This window comes from Chrysoperla carnea, chromosome 1 (genome assembly GCF_905475395.1).
Source record: "Chrysoperla carnea chromosome 1, inChrCarn1.1, whole genome shotgun sequence".
In the NCBI taxonomy this organism is placed as follows: domain Eukaryota; kingdom Metazoa; phylum Arthropoda; class Insecta; order Neuroptera; family Chrysopidae; genus Chrysoperla; species Chrysoperla carnea.
The window spans coordinates 135,625,761-135,642,833 of NC_058337.1; the positions used below are offsets into that span (position 1 = coordinate 135,625,761).

The 17,073-nt window shown below is 30.4% G+C and overlaps 1 protein-coding gene across 6 annotated transcripts in view; it reads left to right on the forward strand.

Moving 5' to 3' along the window:
• The window catches only part of LOC123290639, a 101,775-nt gene that overhangs the window by 83,209 nt on the left and 1,493 nt on the right, over nucleotides 1–17,073 (forward strand). For 4 of the 6 annotated variants that reach the window (XM_044870896.1, XM_044870897.1, XM_044870899.1 and 1 more), the window contains 4 exons: nucleotides 10,830–11,181; nucleotides 12,181–12,204; nucleotides 12,927–13,211; nucleotides 13,448–13,524. In XM_044870896.1, the coding sequence (XP_044726831.1) occupies nucleotides 10,830–11,181; nucleotides 12,181–12,204; nucleotides 12,927–13,211; nucleotides 13,448–13,524 (738 nt within the window). Of the gene's footprint in view, nucleotides 1–10,829; nucleotides 11,182–12,180; nucleotides 12,205–12,926; nucleotides 13,212–13,447; nucleotides 13,525–14,180; nucleotides 14,197–16,257; nucleotides 16,274–17,073 lie in introns of all 6 variants that reach the window. The other 2 variants (XM_044870901.1, XM_044870898.1) reach the window with 2 other exon arrangements.

Here is a 17,073-nt window from a genome sequence, read left to right on the forward strand (position 1 = left end):
ATAGGTCGCTGGTTCAAGTCCAACTCGAAAAAAGCTAATTTATTTTTTAAATAAACTTAATTTCTATTTCCAGAATAGAAACACAACCTAAGTTGTCCCAGTCTGCTCAATCGGTTGTGTCAATCACATCACTATTTTGTTATAATATTTGTAAGTGCTAGAACCAATTATCAAAAGATTGTTTAAAACTATTTAACAATATTTGAAATTTGTTAGACAGTATTTTCTTACAAACAACTCATTCGGTTGTGTCAACTTCATCACATTCGTGGCCCCATTTGCCATATTTGCTCTCGCGACGCAGTTGAGACAACCCCATATCGGTTGATATTAAGAGCTTTTCTTTCAGTATAGTATTCATATAGGTTGTAGACCTAAACTTCAAACTGAATGCGAATTAACGTCATCATTTTTAATTTTCTCTGTTACTCACACACTCCTTGTTTATTTTATTACTCATAGCATTTTTATTCGAATTGTGTGTCGATATTAATTTTCATCTCGCTTCCAACAAAAAAATGTACATTGTTACACTTTTTTAATCAGTAAATAACTAATTAATTGGGAATTATACAACGTGGTAATAAATGATTTAATCTAAAAATACATAAAAACAAAAAATCAAACAAAAAATACAAATACAAACCTAATATAATTTTTAATTTATTTTGTTTTGTAAATAAATACAATCTTCATTAAAAAAGCAAATATCAATACCAAACTGTGTATATAACTACTGTTGACTAGCTTGTTAAGCGATTGCTTTGTAAATTAGTACACTTTTATTCAAGAAAATCCGAACTATCTAAAAACAAACGATAATTTTATCCCTATAAATATTTAGAATCGTTAATCGAGCAGAATCTTATACACAATAGGGTATTCTACTATGTTTTAATATTCTACTAAAATTTTATCTAGTCGAGACCATTACAATTTTGCCGGAGGCAAAAAAGTTCATGAGGACAACTCTCTCAATAAGGACTACGTCTATGCAAATTTTTTACTTTTTTCAATTAGGTAGAATTAACTATTAAGGTCGATATTAGGTAGAATTTACCTATTAAGGTAAATATTAGGTAGAATTTACCTATTAAGTTACATTATTGTAAAAAAGTTTTGGTTTATTGCACGGTACATACATATAAACCAAATATATGCTTTTTAGTCAAGTAATGAGTTAGTTTTAGCTTTGCAATATCACACAACTACAAAAATATATAATATATTGTGTGTACTTCAATCATCAATACTCTAACTATAGTCGTCTCTATCATCAAATGATGGATCTTCGATGAACTCATAATTAAATTAAAATTTTGTTTTTATATCATCGACAACCTTATATTTTTATGGTATTATTATAAACTAAAAGATTGTCTAAATATTTTAGATAGTTTTGATCACACTCTCTAGATTTTTTGATATAGACATATCCAATTGAAAAGGATAACGTATATGATTCATCATTTTTTCAGCCAATTTTGAACGATAAAATAATAATAAAAAGCCCCGTGACCTAGGAATTTTTGTGATTTTTGGAAACTTTGTTAATCAAAAAATGTATTTATAAAGTTTTATTGAAATCCCTAGTATTATCCAATCCTTGCATATCTCCTTAATAAAATATAAAGATCTTGAGAACATGCAAATACTCTGTTACCTGCTTATTTGTTTCAATTTATTTGAATTGGATTATACAAAAGTTTGATTGAATTCATACATAATAAAAACAGCAGCAAACGTAATTAAAAATGTTTAGTTCGTTCATATAAGTTGTGTACTTTTTTTTTTACAAAGTTTTATATGAAAACTACTACTTCTCTAAAACATAGTATTGTATGTAAATTAATTAATATACAATATGGACTGTTGTGTGTTATTACACTCTTACAATATTTCTATATCAACACACTCTTATAAAATCAACCATTAATTTACTGGAAAATCTTTAACGTTTTAGAATTTATAGAGAAGTACCTTCACTTACATGTTTTTATAAACGTCAAGTAATAAATATCAACGTTCATTTTATTTTAATGAAATTACTAACAGATTTTATTTTGTCTTTTTTATTCATGTTCCTGCATTCCTGTTAATGAAAATTTTATTCGATTAATTATATTACAAAGAAATGAAGAAAATAGATGATAGATTATTTATTATTGATGTTTGCAATGGTTTGTGACGATTTAAGAACTTCTAAAAGAAATAGAAAAATTTATGGTTTTAAATTTTTCAATTTTGTTGATAAGGAAATAATATTTTTTATTTTAAGTTAGTCCAAGACTTTACCCAATGGTAAAAAACGTTAAAATAATCCCCCAATCCAATTATATCCTTTTCTGTGTTCAGAAAAAGGTTGGAATTTAAAAAAAAGGTAAATTATTGTGAATTTTGCCAAAAAGACTGCTTAGAAACATTTGAAATTGAGTGCACAATACCCCCAAATATGGGGAATTGTGTCTTTCATCTATTTGCAAGTCAGTGGTGCTAGATTTTTTTTACTAGAAACGGGAGAATGACATTCCCATATTTCTACCACTGGTTATCGTAATATTATTAACATGAAGGATCCTTAGCTCATAATGTCAAATTTCTAATTATTCTAAGCAGATGTTTTGGCAATATTCACAAAATATCCTTTTTAAGAGTTCACCCGGTATGAAAAAAATATGAGAAGTAAAAATCTAGCGATCGAATGACGTCGTTATGTTTATTGTGCGTCACATGTCGTGCACACCTTTCCTTTTTTAATAATGCATGTGTATACATTTAACATACAAAGCATCTATTGTTCGAAACTGACAATAACCTGACGGATACATCATACAGTGTAGTTGTTACCCACCGATACAGAATGAGTACATAGCTACACAGCCAACGAACATCGGACGTACCATATATAAATTATATACTACATACTACATACTACGTATAACAGACAAAGCATCTATTATTTGAAACTGACAACACACTATACAACCCTTAACGAGTCAACTCTAGTGGTGCGTCGGGCTGACACACACAATTTTTATTCAAAAGGAAGTTTTCCTGGCTATAAGAATATGTAGAAATTGTCATTATTTTAACGTTATCTACCATTTGATGAAGTCCTATTGTTTTAACTTGGACCATCCTGTATAACGCAGTTGCACACTCGATACTGTTAACGGAATATATCGGAAATTTATTTTGAATAAAGAGTAGTAAAGTGAATTTAAAAATAATCTCTATAGAACCAAACGTTTTAAAATATCATCCAAAAATTATGATACTATTGTTTTCAGTTCTAAATGTTGGGTCTATTATTTAACCAGTAAATCCTGTGGGTGTTGGAATTTTATTATACTCAGAGATTATATTAAAATTTATTTGTATGATAAGAATAACGGTACAATTGTTCAACAATGTTTATTATTGCACATTTTATTATTACACTCAAAAATTGTTAAAATTGAAATTAAATGTTATTGTTTTAAATAAATTTTTGGTTCATTGTTGTATGGATTAGTAATAGAATTTTAATAACTCGTATGGTATGTTTAAAAATAATTCAAATCATGGCCGTTATTCATTTTGGGGATTTTAATTCTCTCTCCATTATCAAACAAACATTTTTGTATGATAAAATTTCTTTACCTGTAAAAATTTAATAGCAAATGCCACTGAGATAATGCAAGGATTCTAACGATACTCCATATATTCGAATCTGTTCAGGAATTTAGAAGTTATGATGCTATAAAGAAACTCACATACATAGATGATTGCATTCGAGGGACCGTTCTGTGGAACACTTTTTAATCTAAGAGGTAATCTGTCATGAAAATTTTCTCTACCTGTAAAAGTTTAATAGCAAGTGTCACTTGAGGTAATGCAAGGATTTTAACGATACCCCATACATTTGAATCTGTTCAGAAATTTAGAAGTTATGGTGACATAAAGAAACACACATAAATAGATAATTGCATTTGAGAGACCGTTCTGTGGAACACTTTTTAATGTAATAGATCCCCTGACTGTCTTGACAATTTTCTCTACTTGTAAAACTTTAAAAACAAGTGTCACTTGAGATAATGCAAGGATTCTAACAAGACCCCATATATTCGAATCTGTAGAGGAATTTAGAATTTATGATGGAAAAATGAAACACACATACATAATTTCATTATCCTCCTTTGGCTATTCGAGCAATAATTATCATAGTTTGCATCTTTCATGAAAATAAGATGAAAATACAAAATTTATATTATGTTGACATGAACTTTTTGGATTCTTTCGATGCAAGAAATTCACTTTTTGTTTGAGTATTTTTGAACTATCCCATTGTAATGATTTGGTTTTGATGACACAACTTTGTATGGTATTAAGTTTTATCGCTCGGACAGAAAAATGAAGTTGGTTTTTGGAAATCTTTAGAAGTACGCAAAATATGATCGTTTAAAATTCCTAATTAAAAAAAGAGGAAGATATAGGTTAGGGACTTCATTATCCGATATCAACATAGAGATACATATAAAATATATATAAAACTTTGTTTTGCTAAAAGGAGATAGACGACAATCTTTGAATGCTTATAACTTCTTGGTTTTTTAATCAATTTTAATTTCACTTTCAAATTTTGTCATGGTATCAAGTTTTACATTTTTATGCGTAATATGGCAAACTTGGTATCAGGAAAATACCATATTGCCATTGTAGGCGAAGAACCGTTCTGTGGAACACTTTTTTTAAGAGTATGTTTCAAATATCCACGTGCCCGTAACCACGAGCTTGTAGGTCAAATCTATTTTTAACAAACGTGTTAAATTTTTGCATTAAAAAATTAACCGTAAAAAAAATTGAACCCCACAAATTAACTTGAAGCAAAATTTCATAAAACGCCTACCTATTTTATTATATTGTAAGTGCAAAAATTTTAATTTGTCAATAATTTTTTACATCGATTATATCAAATAAAATAGAATACACCTATTGAATAGCGTTTGTTATTTTGTTATTAGGTGTAACCGTGGAATGAAGTTCGATTACTTTTTTATAATAATTAATATGGTTAATAAAAAATTACTGTTATATTAAGTTTTTATTTGCCTTGCAGCGAGATTACAACAAACTTTATATTATTGCAAGAATGTTATACAATTATTATCGTATGAGATGAATTTATGTTACGATTAAATTGATTTCTAAGCATCTTTATTCTACACTTAATATCGGCATACAAAGACCTGTTGCTATCAAATGAGAGAACTGAGGGGTCAAAGAGAGAACCTAACAATATATTTGATTTTGTAAAATTTAAGAGGTATTCACTGTTTTTAAGTACCTAATTTGGAGAGAGTTTCTAGTGATACTAGCAATCATCCACCCGCTTCGATGAGCAATTTCAACTTTAAAAAAAAACAAAGATTAGCGTCTTATAGCCTTCACTTCTCTTGCCGTCACTTATTCCCTCTTTTGTTCATGAGTTTTCATTTTTTGAGAAGGAAACCTATTTTTTTTTTTTTTTTTTAAATAAAATACAGCCCATTATACTCGCCGATAATGTATCTTTCTATAGATGAAAGAATTTTTAAAATCGGTTTAGTAGTTTTTGAATTTATCCATTATTATGACATTTATATTTCCTCATAAATCTGGCAATAATATACAAAAACAATTTTTTGAATTCGACAATTTTTGGGATAACCCATAGATTAGCGCGTTTAAACAAACCAAAACTTTAGCTTTATTATAGTAGTATATCCCTGCTTAAAGGAGAATTTTCAACAAGCTGCACAAAGATTTTAGTCGATAAATCAAATAGTTTTTTCGGAATTGTGGGAGCAGTTTTGTAATACCATATTTCGAGAACAACAAATTTAAAGCCTTTTTTATATACAGGTGATTAATTTTTTTTATAAACTTATATTATTTATAACTTACTATTGGAAACCTATAAAATTTTCATCCAAATAAGTTGTCAAAATGTACTCTGGACCTAGATTTATAAAAACTGCGCTAATAAATGAAAGCGGTAAAAAGCATATCACACAAAGCCATAGAAAATGTATTCCATAATGTGTGTTATGTATAAGGAAGAATAGGAATTAAAATTGCATGTTTAAAGGTGATAGAATATTATAAACTTTCAACAAACTAGACTATTTATTATGCTTTTTACTAGCGTAAAGTTGTCTATATAGTGTGCATACCTATACTTGGGTATCTTATGCCTACAAATACTGCATTAAAAAATGTCTTGACATTTAACTAACTTGTGAAAAAGTAGGTCATGAATTAAGTACCTATTTCTTTGATTTTTTTTGCAAAATAAAGGAATTTTTAATGGTTTACTGCACACATAAAAATAATTATGAACATTCGTTTAAAAACTCTTTAAAATTATAGACTTTTATAATTACGGTAAATATCCGATGTGTTCTGGACAAAAATATATCTGAAATACTGTAAGCATAGGGGAAAAGAAAACAAAACGGCACACTTTAAATCATTCAATTTACAACCGCCCCGTTTTGGTCCATTTTATCTTCACATCGAGGTAAAATGGATCGATCACACTCTAAGAGAAACCTTGCATTATAAAATCAAAAAAATCAATGAATTAAATTTTGATATAGGTGTTCATAAAATCACCTAATTAGTCCATTTCCGGTTGTCTGTCCGTCTGTCATCACGATTACTCAAAAACGAAAAGAGATATCAAGCTGAAATTTTTATAGGTTGCTGAGGACGTAAAAAGTGAGGTTAAGTTCGTAAATGAGCAACATAGGTCAATTGGGTCATGGGTCCGTAGGACCCATCTTGTAAACCGTTAGAGATAGAACAAAAATTTACATATAAAAAATATTCCTTATAAAAAATTAAACAACTTTTGTTTGAAACATTTTTTCGTAAACATCACTGTTTACCCGTGAGAGCGCAAATTATGCGCAAACTGTATAGTATGTATTATATGGAAATATCAGTAATATATGTGTGACATGTATGTATAGGTTATGTGACAGAGTAATCAACACTGTTTATACATGGTACTTCAACAATTAACTCAGACAATTGTGTGTTTTCACTTGTTTTTTTTTTTTAAACTCTAAAAATTACAATCAAACCAAAAGAAACATCATTAAATATTTGGCATAAAAAAATTAAATAAAACAGAAAGTTTAATAAAATTTCTCTACATGTTCAAAATGAAATCAATAAAAATATCGCAATAATAATAATTTTTGTAATGTAGGAAGAGAAAAAATAAATAAATAATATCAAGTTATTTTGTTTAAAAATGAATAATTGATTAAATTACGTATGGTTTACCGCAAGACCTACATTTTATATACCCACAAAATAATTTGATCTAAAATTACCATACAATAAATTATCTTCATAAGTATATAAAATAAGTGTTGGTGCGTCTGTTTGTAATCGTGTAAGTACTGAATGACTTCCCCAATTGAGATGATGCTTTCCCTAAAAAAAAGATTGGTACATGAGACCCCTCAATGATAGAAACGTGAAAATGAAGCGAACTCCAAATTAATCCTCCTTTTTTTCCGATTTTCTCGATTTTTTCAACCCTTTAAAAAATTTGCAAAAAATCGAGAAATTTTTTTAATCTCCAATTTCGATAAAACTAAGTATATAAGGTAATTTTGACCCAAAAAGTACAAAAATCAGGTGCATTTGATTACTGGTCGAATAGTTTTTGAGATACGGCCTAAATTCGAAATTTTGAGTATCTAACGTTAACCTCATAGGGTCAAGGTGACAAAAGAAATATTGTGCGGTTATGGTTAAAAGTTGGAACTGTCCAGTGAAGCGGATGAATAACGGCTAGTCGTATAAATGTAATATCTTTTATCTTAGTGATTAGAAAAAATAAACAGTATTGAATGTTATTACTAACCTTCAATCAATTTAAAAATGAAGCGTAAACACGTGCTGATAAATGCTTTTGTTAAGGTATTATTATTTTTAACATACATTAATGATTCATGTTGAGATAAGGGATTTTAGATAAAGAATGGTTAGGGTTTTGTATTAAATTGGAGACGAATTGAAAATTTGGAGTAGAACTGGAGAAAAATAAATACTTTACAAAATGTAAAAAGTTGCTGCAATAGCCTTTCCACCGCAGACAAAAACAATTGGAAAACTGCACTATATTTGCTCACTTTTCCCATGAAAGCTACTGTACTTCATTTTTGTCTAAATTCAAGGATAAAATTTTTATGAATTTCATACTTTCGATTGGAAAAACACTTCTAAAATAGCTCCAAAATGGTCAAAGCTGACCCATTTCCAGGTTACTCTTTTCGACTGAACCTCCCGGGATGCCCAGGGTCCGAAGTCGAAATGGGCTTCTGCCTGTCCTTAAAAAAATGATACTTAGGTTCAATCAACAATTTGGTACAGTTGGGCATTGAAAGAAATTCGATTTTCCAGCAATCAAAATACGCAATAGTAACCATTCAATAATTATCTAATTAGTACACTAATCAAGTTGAAAAACTTATCGATAATAAACCAAATGCTAATTAATATTTTGTATTTTGTGACAGAAAAATGAGATATTTTTTGTCACAACAATTTATTTATACACTGTGACACGTAGAGTGAGCCTGTTATTTTCCAGCATGTCAGTAATAACGTGACCACAGGCATAGAAAATGTCAAATGAAGTTCACAAAAAAAGGGGTCCCGTTTTCTTTTTGTGTCAAGGATCTTCAAAAGGTCAATCCAGGGAACAAATAATTGGTTTGGCGTCCAGATCAGTGTTACAACCTATTTTTCGGGCTAAAGATTGACGTACCAAAATGCCTTATAAGTCTAGATGATTGTTTTAATGCTTTTATTATTTGCCTCCATTATGTCTGTGGTTTTCCGACGCTAGACTCTGCCGTAAAATTTTGTTCACTCCTCTGGACAGAAAGTGTCAATTTTCGTCCCGCTGTGCTATAGGCAGTTGCCGATTTCCGGCTCCGTCGATCATAAATCAAGTAAAAAACAGGATCAAGTAAAGAATGTCTCACTCAGATCTCATGTCGAGGGTGACAAAAATGAGATCAGATTTCATGTTTGTGAGAGGGGGCAAGTACTGTCCCTACAAGGCAAGAAGGGACATTCATGTTACTGATCCTAGCGTCAGAAAACCTCACTCTATTTGTCACCCTCAGTCTGTTTGTCACCCTCGGCATTGCCTCGGAAGACAATGAACATGAGATTCACATGAGACATGTAATATACTATTTAGTAAACATGACACTACGGAAATGAAATTTGCAAGACGCAGTTTCATGATTACGAAATCTTTGTGCGTGCATCTCTAACACACACTTAACAAAATTAATTTTTGTTATTAGAAAAAAAGAATGAGTCGATTTTAATTTAATTAATCAATAGGTCGCTATATTAAAATCCACTCATCAACTCGTGTGGTGTTATCAAACTATGTAATATTATCATTTCATTACAATGTGTAATCAATTTTCAAATTTTTATGTGCTGATTACATGACAACTCGCTTAAAACAAACTTTACTTCATTTAGTAACGCAAAAACGAGTTCAATATATGAAATTATTGAACGCGAGAAGAGATAGTCAGTGAAACACGAATACTATGACATTGCGCACAAATGAACAAATTTTCTCTTAACGATATCATCACCATTTTCTAGGAGTTCATGTAGATGCAACACAATGTACTATTTATTATTTTAGTAACAAAAACATTTACTTGAATGCGGCATTATTGTGTTTATAGTTTTTCCAAATTATGACGTTTTTAGAAATTAAATAAAGAACACTATATATATATTTTGTACTTTGTCTTTTTTTGCGTAAAATAATTGTGATATTTCTTATTAAAAATTTTAATGTGCCTTTTACTACATCCGTGTCACAATGTGTCTTATTTAAAAATTATGACTACAAAGTCACCGCGTCGTATTAAAACTGATTTACATCCAACGCCACATGGTTCGCCAACATTTTCTCGATCTAGGTATAGAAGTTAGATAGTAAGGATGCTGTACCATTAACTGTTGAATGAGCCGACGCATGTTGGTTACAAAGGTAAGTTCCGTAAATTTTTTCAAATATTTTCAAAAAAGTTTATCGCAAATGGTGTCATTATCAAAATTAAAGTGAATTAAATTTGTAATATTTTTTAATTGTCGGCAATTGTCGGCAAAGGGGATTGTTGGTCCAAAATAAATTCACTTTAACTCTATTTTTTTATAACCAAAGTTGCGATGAAACTATTGAATATATTTTAAAAACACCATATTTTACGGAACTTAGTTTTAGCCCAAAGTGCCAAACATTCAGTTATGGTGACAGTGTATGTCGGTTAGGCAGAATAAACCACGAAACTAAATATTTCTTCATCAAAACATTTTTTGGAAAAGAATTTTTTGATGAAAATCATTGTGCTCGGAAAAAGACATTTAATTCAGTACCAATTTAAGCGTTTGAAGTTCTTGAATCTATTTTAAGTTATTGGTTAGTTAACATTCAAGATAACAATCACTGAAAGTGTCTCTGCCAAATTCGATTTCATTTAATCAGGCATTTTCCAAAAATGCAACATTGAAGAAATATTCAGACCTTTACAAAGGATGTTCTAAAATGAACGCACATGAAAAGTACAATAAAAGAAAGTTCATGCGATAAACAAAAGAAAAGTTTTTATCGGCTTTTCTCGTGTATGATAATTCTGGAATTACGTATATTTCCTTATTTTTTCTGTTATATCGTATCCTGGGACAACATCCTAACATTTTGAATCCTAAAATAATTTTTGAAATTAACTTATTTTTGTTATTTACAGTTTAAGCACAACAGCAAGTCGTTCAGGAAGTCGTCTTCAACAAACATTACGATGTCGTGCAGGTGGAGCAGAACAAATCAACAACGTACCAGATTCACCACGTTCGTTAGATGGAGGTGGTGGTGGAAGCCGTTCACGTATTACATCAACATCATCAGCATCACATAGCCCATTACGATTATCACGTCGTTATATGCCAACATCTTCGCCAACGAGTGGTGGACAGTTAAGTTCAACTGCCTACGATTCAGATGATTCTATACGATTAGATCGTAGTACACACGGTTCGATGATGCAAGATATTGTTGGCATGAAAACAATGTTGTTAAAATTGAAACGGGTTTTACAAGAGGTAAAAATTTTTATGATTGACATTGAACGGATTTTGATTTGATTGATTGATTCAGAAATTATTGATAATAACAGCACTTATACAATCATCTTTAATAAAATCATTTTTTCGTTATTTGCGCATGCCCCATTTATTTTTATAGAAATATTACAAAACTGTTAGTAAAGCTGTTTTTAATTTTTAATCAATTTTGTGTGATAAAATTCCTGAAAAATTACTTCTTTAATTTTTGATATATTTTAAAAGAAGGGGATTCCCCGTTTTATTGTATATAAATGTCTGGGTAAAGCTGCGATAATCGTCACCAATTTGCACTTTTTATTTTATTTGCAAAGGCTTGTAGCAATGGAATGCCTGTGTAATACATCCATTGCTGTGAAATATATGATCTCCGCTATGAAATGCCATAATTTTTCGAGTCAAGTAGAATAGCTCCTTCTTTAATCTTTGCCATTTTGTAGAACGCATGTTTTGGCTAAATTGTGGTTAGCGATAACTAGAGAGATATACTGCGATAACGAATATTTTAGCTCAAAACATCCAATTTGGGCAGTTTAGAACTCCTCTGATTTTGATAGAAACATGTTGCTTCGTTTGCTCATAATAGAAACTGTTACCATGAGGCACTCCTGCTTCCATATGATGGATGGATTCATACTATTATTCGAATTACTCCTTTAAGGGACTCCTAAGTCTTATCCTTTACGTATCTGATTAAATCTGATTCAAAAAACCAAGTTTAATTTGAAGCTTAGATTGTAGAAAAGGTACAATGACTTTTCAGGAATTTTATCAACGCAAAACATGATTGCGCAATGATGTTATAATTTTTTAAAAAGAGGCCGTTTAAAGAAAATATGCTTCAGCATGCATTATTTTTAATTTTTACGCTTTTTAATTTATTTTTGTTTTTCTTTTTTTCCATTTTCGTTATTTGTATGTGTGTGTGTTTATTCAATTCCCCATTCTTCCAAAATTTATCATCATTCACGAGCGCAGCCAAATGAAGATTTATTGATGAGGGTAAGTTGACTCATTTTTTTATTTGCCATTTCTATAAATATGTCATAAAATATCTAATTGGGATACGACTAAATACCCTTGTCAAAATAACTCGCGATTATTCTGGTGGAAATTTTCCAAACTTCCACGCTATACGCTTTGGCAAATATTTTGGCTGGGATATTTAGTCGTATCACTTATTTTTACGTGTGGTAAGAATTTTGGCAAACAATTCAACACCAACAATTTTAAACTATTAAAATTTCGCTTTCAACTTGGGATGTCTAAATTTGCTTAAAATAGGCTCATACTTTGGCCTTTTCATCGAAGGATTATTGTGAATAAAATGGCGTGTCTAAGCCGTTCAGTTGAATAGCATGTATGGCAATTGGGAAAGAGATCATGAGACTGAGAAAAACTGCTTAATCTAATTTCTTTCGCCTTTGCCAAACTGCTGCACATACCTTCCAAATTATCTTTCTAGCTGATTCTTCTTGCTTGCGCTACGTCACAAGCCTCAATATGTGCCTTAGATCGATTATTTATACTTTTGGCTAAAATTCTTACCAAACTTCTAGAATAAAATCATGGGACATTAATATTAGAACTACATCTTTCGAATACATTCAATTCTGTGTTTGAGTAGTCAGGAGTTAATAAGATAAGAATTAATATAATCATGCGTGACAGTCAAAAATGGTGGAAAAAAATATGTATTAATAAAAAATTTTCTTCATTTCTAGTCTGAAACTCTCAACCCATTCGAATCACCGCTAAAGAATGGGCACTTCAATATTAACGATGGCATGAATAACCAATCAACAGAAAATGTGGGAGCCGATGAACGTTTTGAGCTAGCAGATTTACGTCGTCAAGTTTTATTTTTACAAGCTCAATTGGAAGAACGTGAACGAACTGTACAGCAGTTACGTCAACAAGTTGCTGATGTAACAACATCAAGTTCAGCACCCACATCTATTTGCGATTCAACAACAGAAATGTGTAATGCAGCAACGCAAACTGATAGAGTAATTATTTTTTGCAATATTTAGGCTGGAATCCCTAGGCGTCAAATGTTAGATTTACTAGCAATTAAGGACGAATTTTGGTGGTGTGACAGACACTCTCAAAGAGGGAAGTTTGCAAAAATTTTCAAGCCCTCTCCGTAAAGAGGGCATATCGAGACACATTTGATGTTACGGATTTTTAGCCTAACATATTTGAAACTGTAAAATTATATTTAATTTATGTTTGTCATTTTCAGATACGACCTATGTCCGCCGGTCCTTCCTTATTACAAGGTTTTCCCACCGATGCTGCAAAAGGTGGTCCATTAGTCAGGTAAATTTTCCACTCGTTTGGTAAAAAACCAAGGTTTATGTATACTATACAGAGGTTACGTTCTTATCATGATTTGAGATCAGTCTTGAAAATGGCCCCTAATGAAAGATTCCAGTTAAAGGCATTTGAAAGTACAGAATTATTTTTTTCGATAGTATTGGTCTCGTAAAACGATTGTAGCATCTTCATTGGAATGTTGGAACTATGCTTATTATGCTTTAAACGGAGGGGGGCTAGACAAGAAACAGTGTCATGCCAATACTTTTTTTATACTAATGAGGCCGTGGTCTTGTGTTTCTGGTTCTAACCTCGAAAACTTCTGATTACTATTCATAAATGACTTTTGACATAAAATTTGGCAACAAACTTTTATTTTGATTACTATGTACAGTAATGCTTGCTCATATTATATCTTCTTCGAAATATCGTAGAAAAAGTTGCCGACCAAGTAAAGTCACAGTTACGACATGTGAGTTCAACGAATCGTGACAAATGTATTCACAAATCTTGGATAAAGTAATAATCTCTGTAACGTATGTATAAATTTTGGTAATAACTCATCAATTCTCATCATGAGCACAAAGTATATTTGAGCCAACCAAAATAAGCTTTAGATTAATATTTACTTTGAAATTTTCATGCGGCCATAATGACAGCTTTCGGATTGGGAAGGTAGAGTGTGCTGATTTACTATTTGGAATATGTGTCTTGTGTTCCATTAATCTCCTTTGTTTCCTTCATTTACTCTATACATGTTCATCCTGTTATTGTCCTAGTCGTGACTAAGACGAATTTCTTTATTAAGGAGATATATAAAAATTTTCGAGAATTGTTTTTTCAAAAGCATTTATAGACGTAATAGTACAAACGTTTTTAAATTAGCCCAGCTTTTAACAATTATATCCGAATAATTTTTTTCCTTAATAAAGAAATTTTTTCAAAACATGTACTCTCTTTCTCTCTAAGAAAAACGTTGAACATTTTTAGTAGACAATAACAAAAGCTCTATACGATTAAAAATTTTAAAAACTCAAATGTTGGTAACAGTTTTTATTCCATTATTTTATTAGCAATTGATAAAGGATTTTTATTATATCGGACTTTCATAATCAGGCCTAAAGGTAGAATTAAGATGCAAATAGACTCGTAATAAATTTGACACCGCCTCTGTCTAAATATTTTTATTGGTTAATGGGTACTCAAAATTGGAATTTTTGATTTTGATGTTTCTCAAGTTCGACTCATCTATCATACCAGTTCCATGTCTTGGTAAATGGAGTATAGTATGAGGCTAATAATTTCACTCCGGAAAACATTTTGTTCAGAAAGTTAGGTTCGGGCTCAACGGAAACCGAACTACCAAGGGAATATATATGTAGGTTCCACCCATATTAGAATAAACATTATCACGATATTAATCGTAGTAAGAGTTATGAAAGACCTGAAGTTGAGTGAAAAGTTCTCCAAACGTCAAAAATTACGACTTGGATAATTTTCCCTGTGGAAGCAAGATCTCAATTTACTAAAAATCTTGAAACCAAGGGAATTTAATTTCATATTTAATTATTTATTTATGAGCATCCCTGTTGAAACGTTCTCAAAAAGTTATCCACACGGATTGATCCCCCAACCTACCTTGAATCGAAATGGTGAACATATATCCGTCTCGTAATATTGTTACTTAACATAACTTTGGAACATCCATATTTGTTAATTTTTGATTACCTAATTAATCAGCAGATAATATAAAAATAATCAAAACTGATAAAATAATGGAATACTTATTTAAAGATATGCAATTTTTTGGTCAAATTTTTGAAAATATCAATAAAAATGGCGTACAAAATTGTCCAAAAAAAGAAAGATAATAATAGTGCCTTTTTTACACAAAATCAAAACGTTTATAGACAAAACTACTTAAAAAAAATTCTGTTAATTTACTTAAAAAAATGTTTAATTAATGTTATTAAGAAAAAACTAATTATAATGCTTTTATTAATTAAAATTTTATCAATGAATTTATTTAACGTCAGTGTTAAATTGTGCACTAGAAAAATAATAAGGCCCTAATTTTCATAGAAAATAATTATATATAAATAGAATAAATTGTATTATTGTATAAATCAACACTTAAATCATGGAGACTAGACAAGGAGGGACTTTGCACCGGGATAGTATAGAGAGTGTAAGGCACGAGTTTGATTTTAAAAATATGACGTTCTTATATTCGAATGTGATCGTATTTATTTACTTCAAAATAAAATTGATTACTTGCTTACTCCTATTTCTTATACTATATTCACTAAGGTGCAAAAGGTACATTAGCGAAGTTAGTGGTTGCAATTATTTCTACCATTACTTTGACAAATTTTGTCAATTTTCTCGCTCGACCTCGATCTCCTTGTGTAGTCTCCATGACTTAAACTTTAGAATAATAAAATCAAACAAATTGAAATAATTGCTCAGCCATAAAAGAAGGCAGAGCCTAACACGGATTGATTTGACAATATAATTGTGCCAACTCAAATATGAACTCAGTAGATATATTCATGAAATTATCTAGATGCTGTAATGCGGATGAATCTTTTTCGTCATCTGTTTCGTATCTGTAAATTTGTCCGTATCAATTTTATTATTCTAAAAATAATAAGGTATTGATTTATTTAAAAATAAATAAAAAAGTCACAGAAACTTGTAATGGTGTCGAACATATTTTCACGCTGCTATGTTCAGCCAACATTTGGAGCTCGTAAGTACAAAGAATGTCAAATACAAAAAAAATAATACTTAACAAAACATTCTCTGCAACATTACTGTCATTTTACAAGCAAACACATACAAGTATTTTTTTAACGCTTCATTTTTCGCACTATTTTGTACATACATATTGTTTACTTTCACAAGCTTTCTCTCTTTCGTTAATGCCTTTCTTTTTCATTTCTTAGTAAAATTGTTTCATAATAAACTGTCTGTAAAAGCATATGACGTTTTTAGAGACAAGCATGAAAGTGTTTGAGTCCGATCGAAATCGTTCTAAGCTCTTACAGGCAGTACAAATTATTTATATTTCATCTATTTTTTCTTTCAGCTGTTTAGAGTGAGAAAGTATATACAGTTATAGTATCAGTCTCTCACACTCGTGACACTCAGAACGCAGCAAGATCTGGGAAATTGACTTCGATGGTGGAAATTATTTCCTCGAAAAAACTCTGAGAGTCTTGAAAGCTTTTAATATGACTTTCCAGAAGTCTTTTTTTTCTGAAAAACTAAATAAGTGTGAACTCTTAATAACTCTTAAAAAAAGTCCGAAATCTCAGAAAATATTTGGCTTATTTAGAGTTGTTTGGAGTATATTAGGCTTATTCACACTTTTCTTTAGTTTTACAGAAAAAAAAGACTTATTTAGAGTTTTCAAGACTTTTTCGGAAAAATAATTCCACCTGGATTGGCATGAGATTTCGTAAAGTACTACGCACCGATTTAACACACGACAGATTTTCAGTTGCTTAATTCACGTAACTCTCCTTGATTGGTGAATTAATTTCAAGG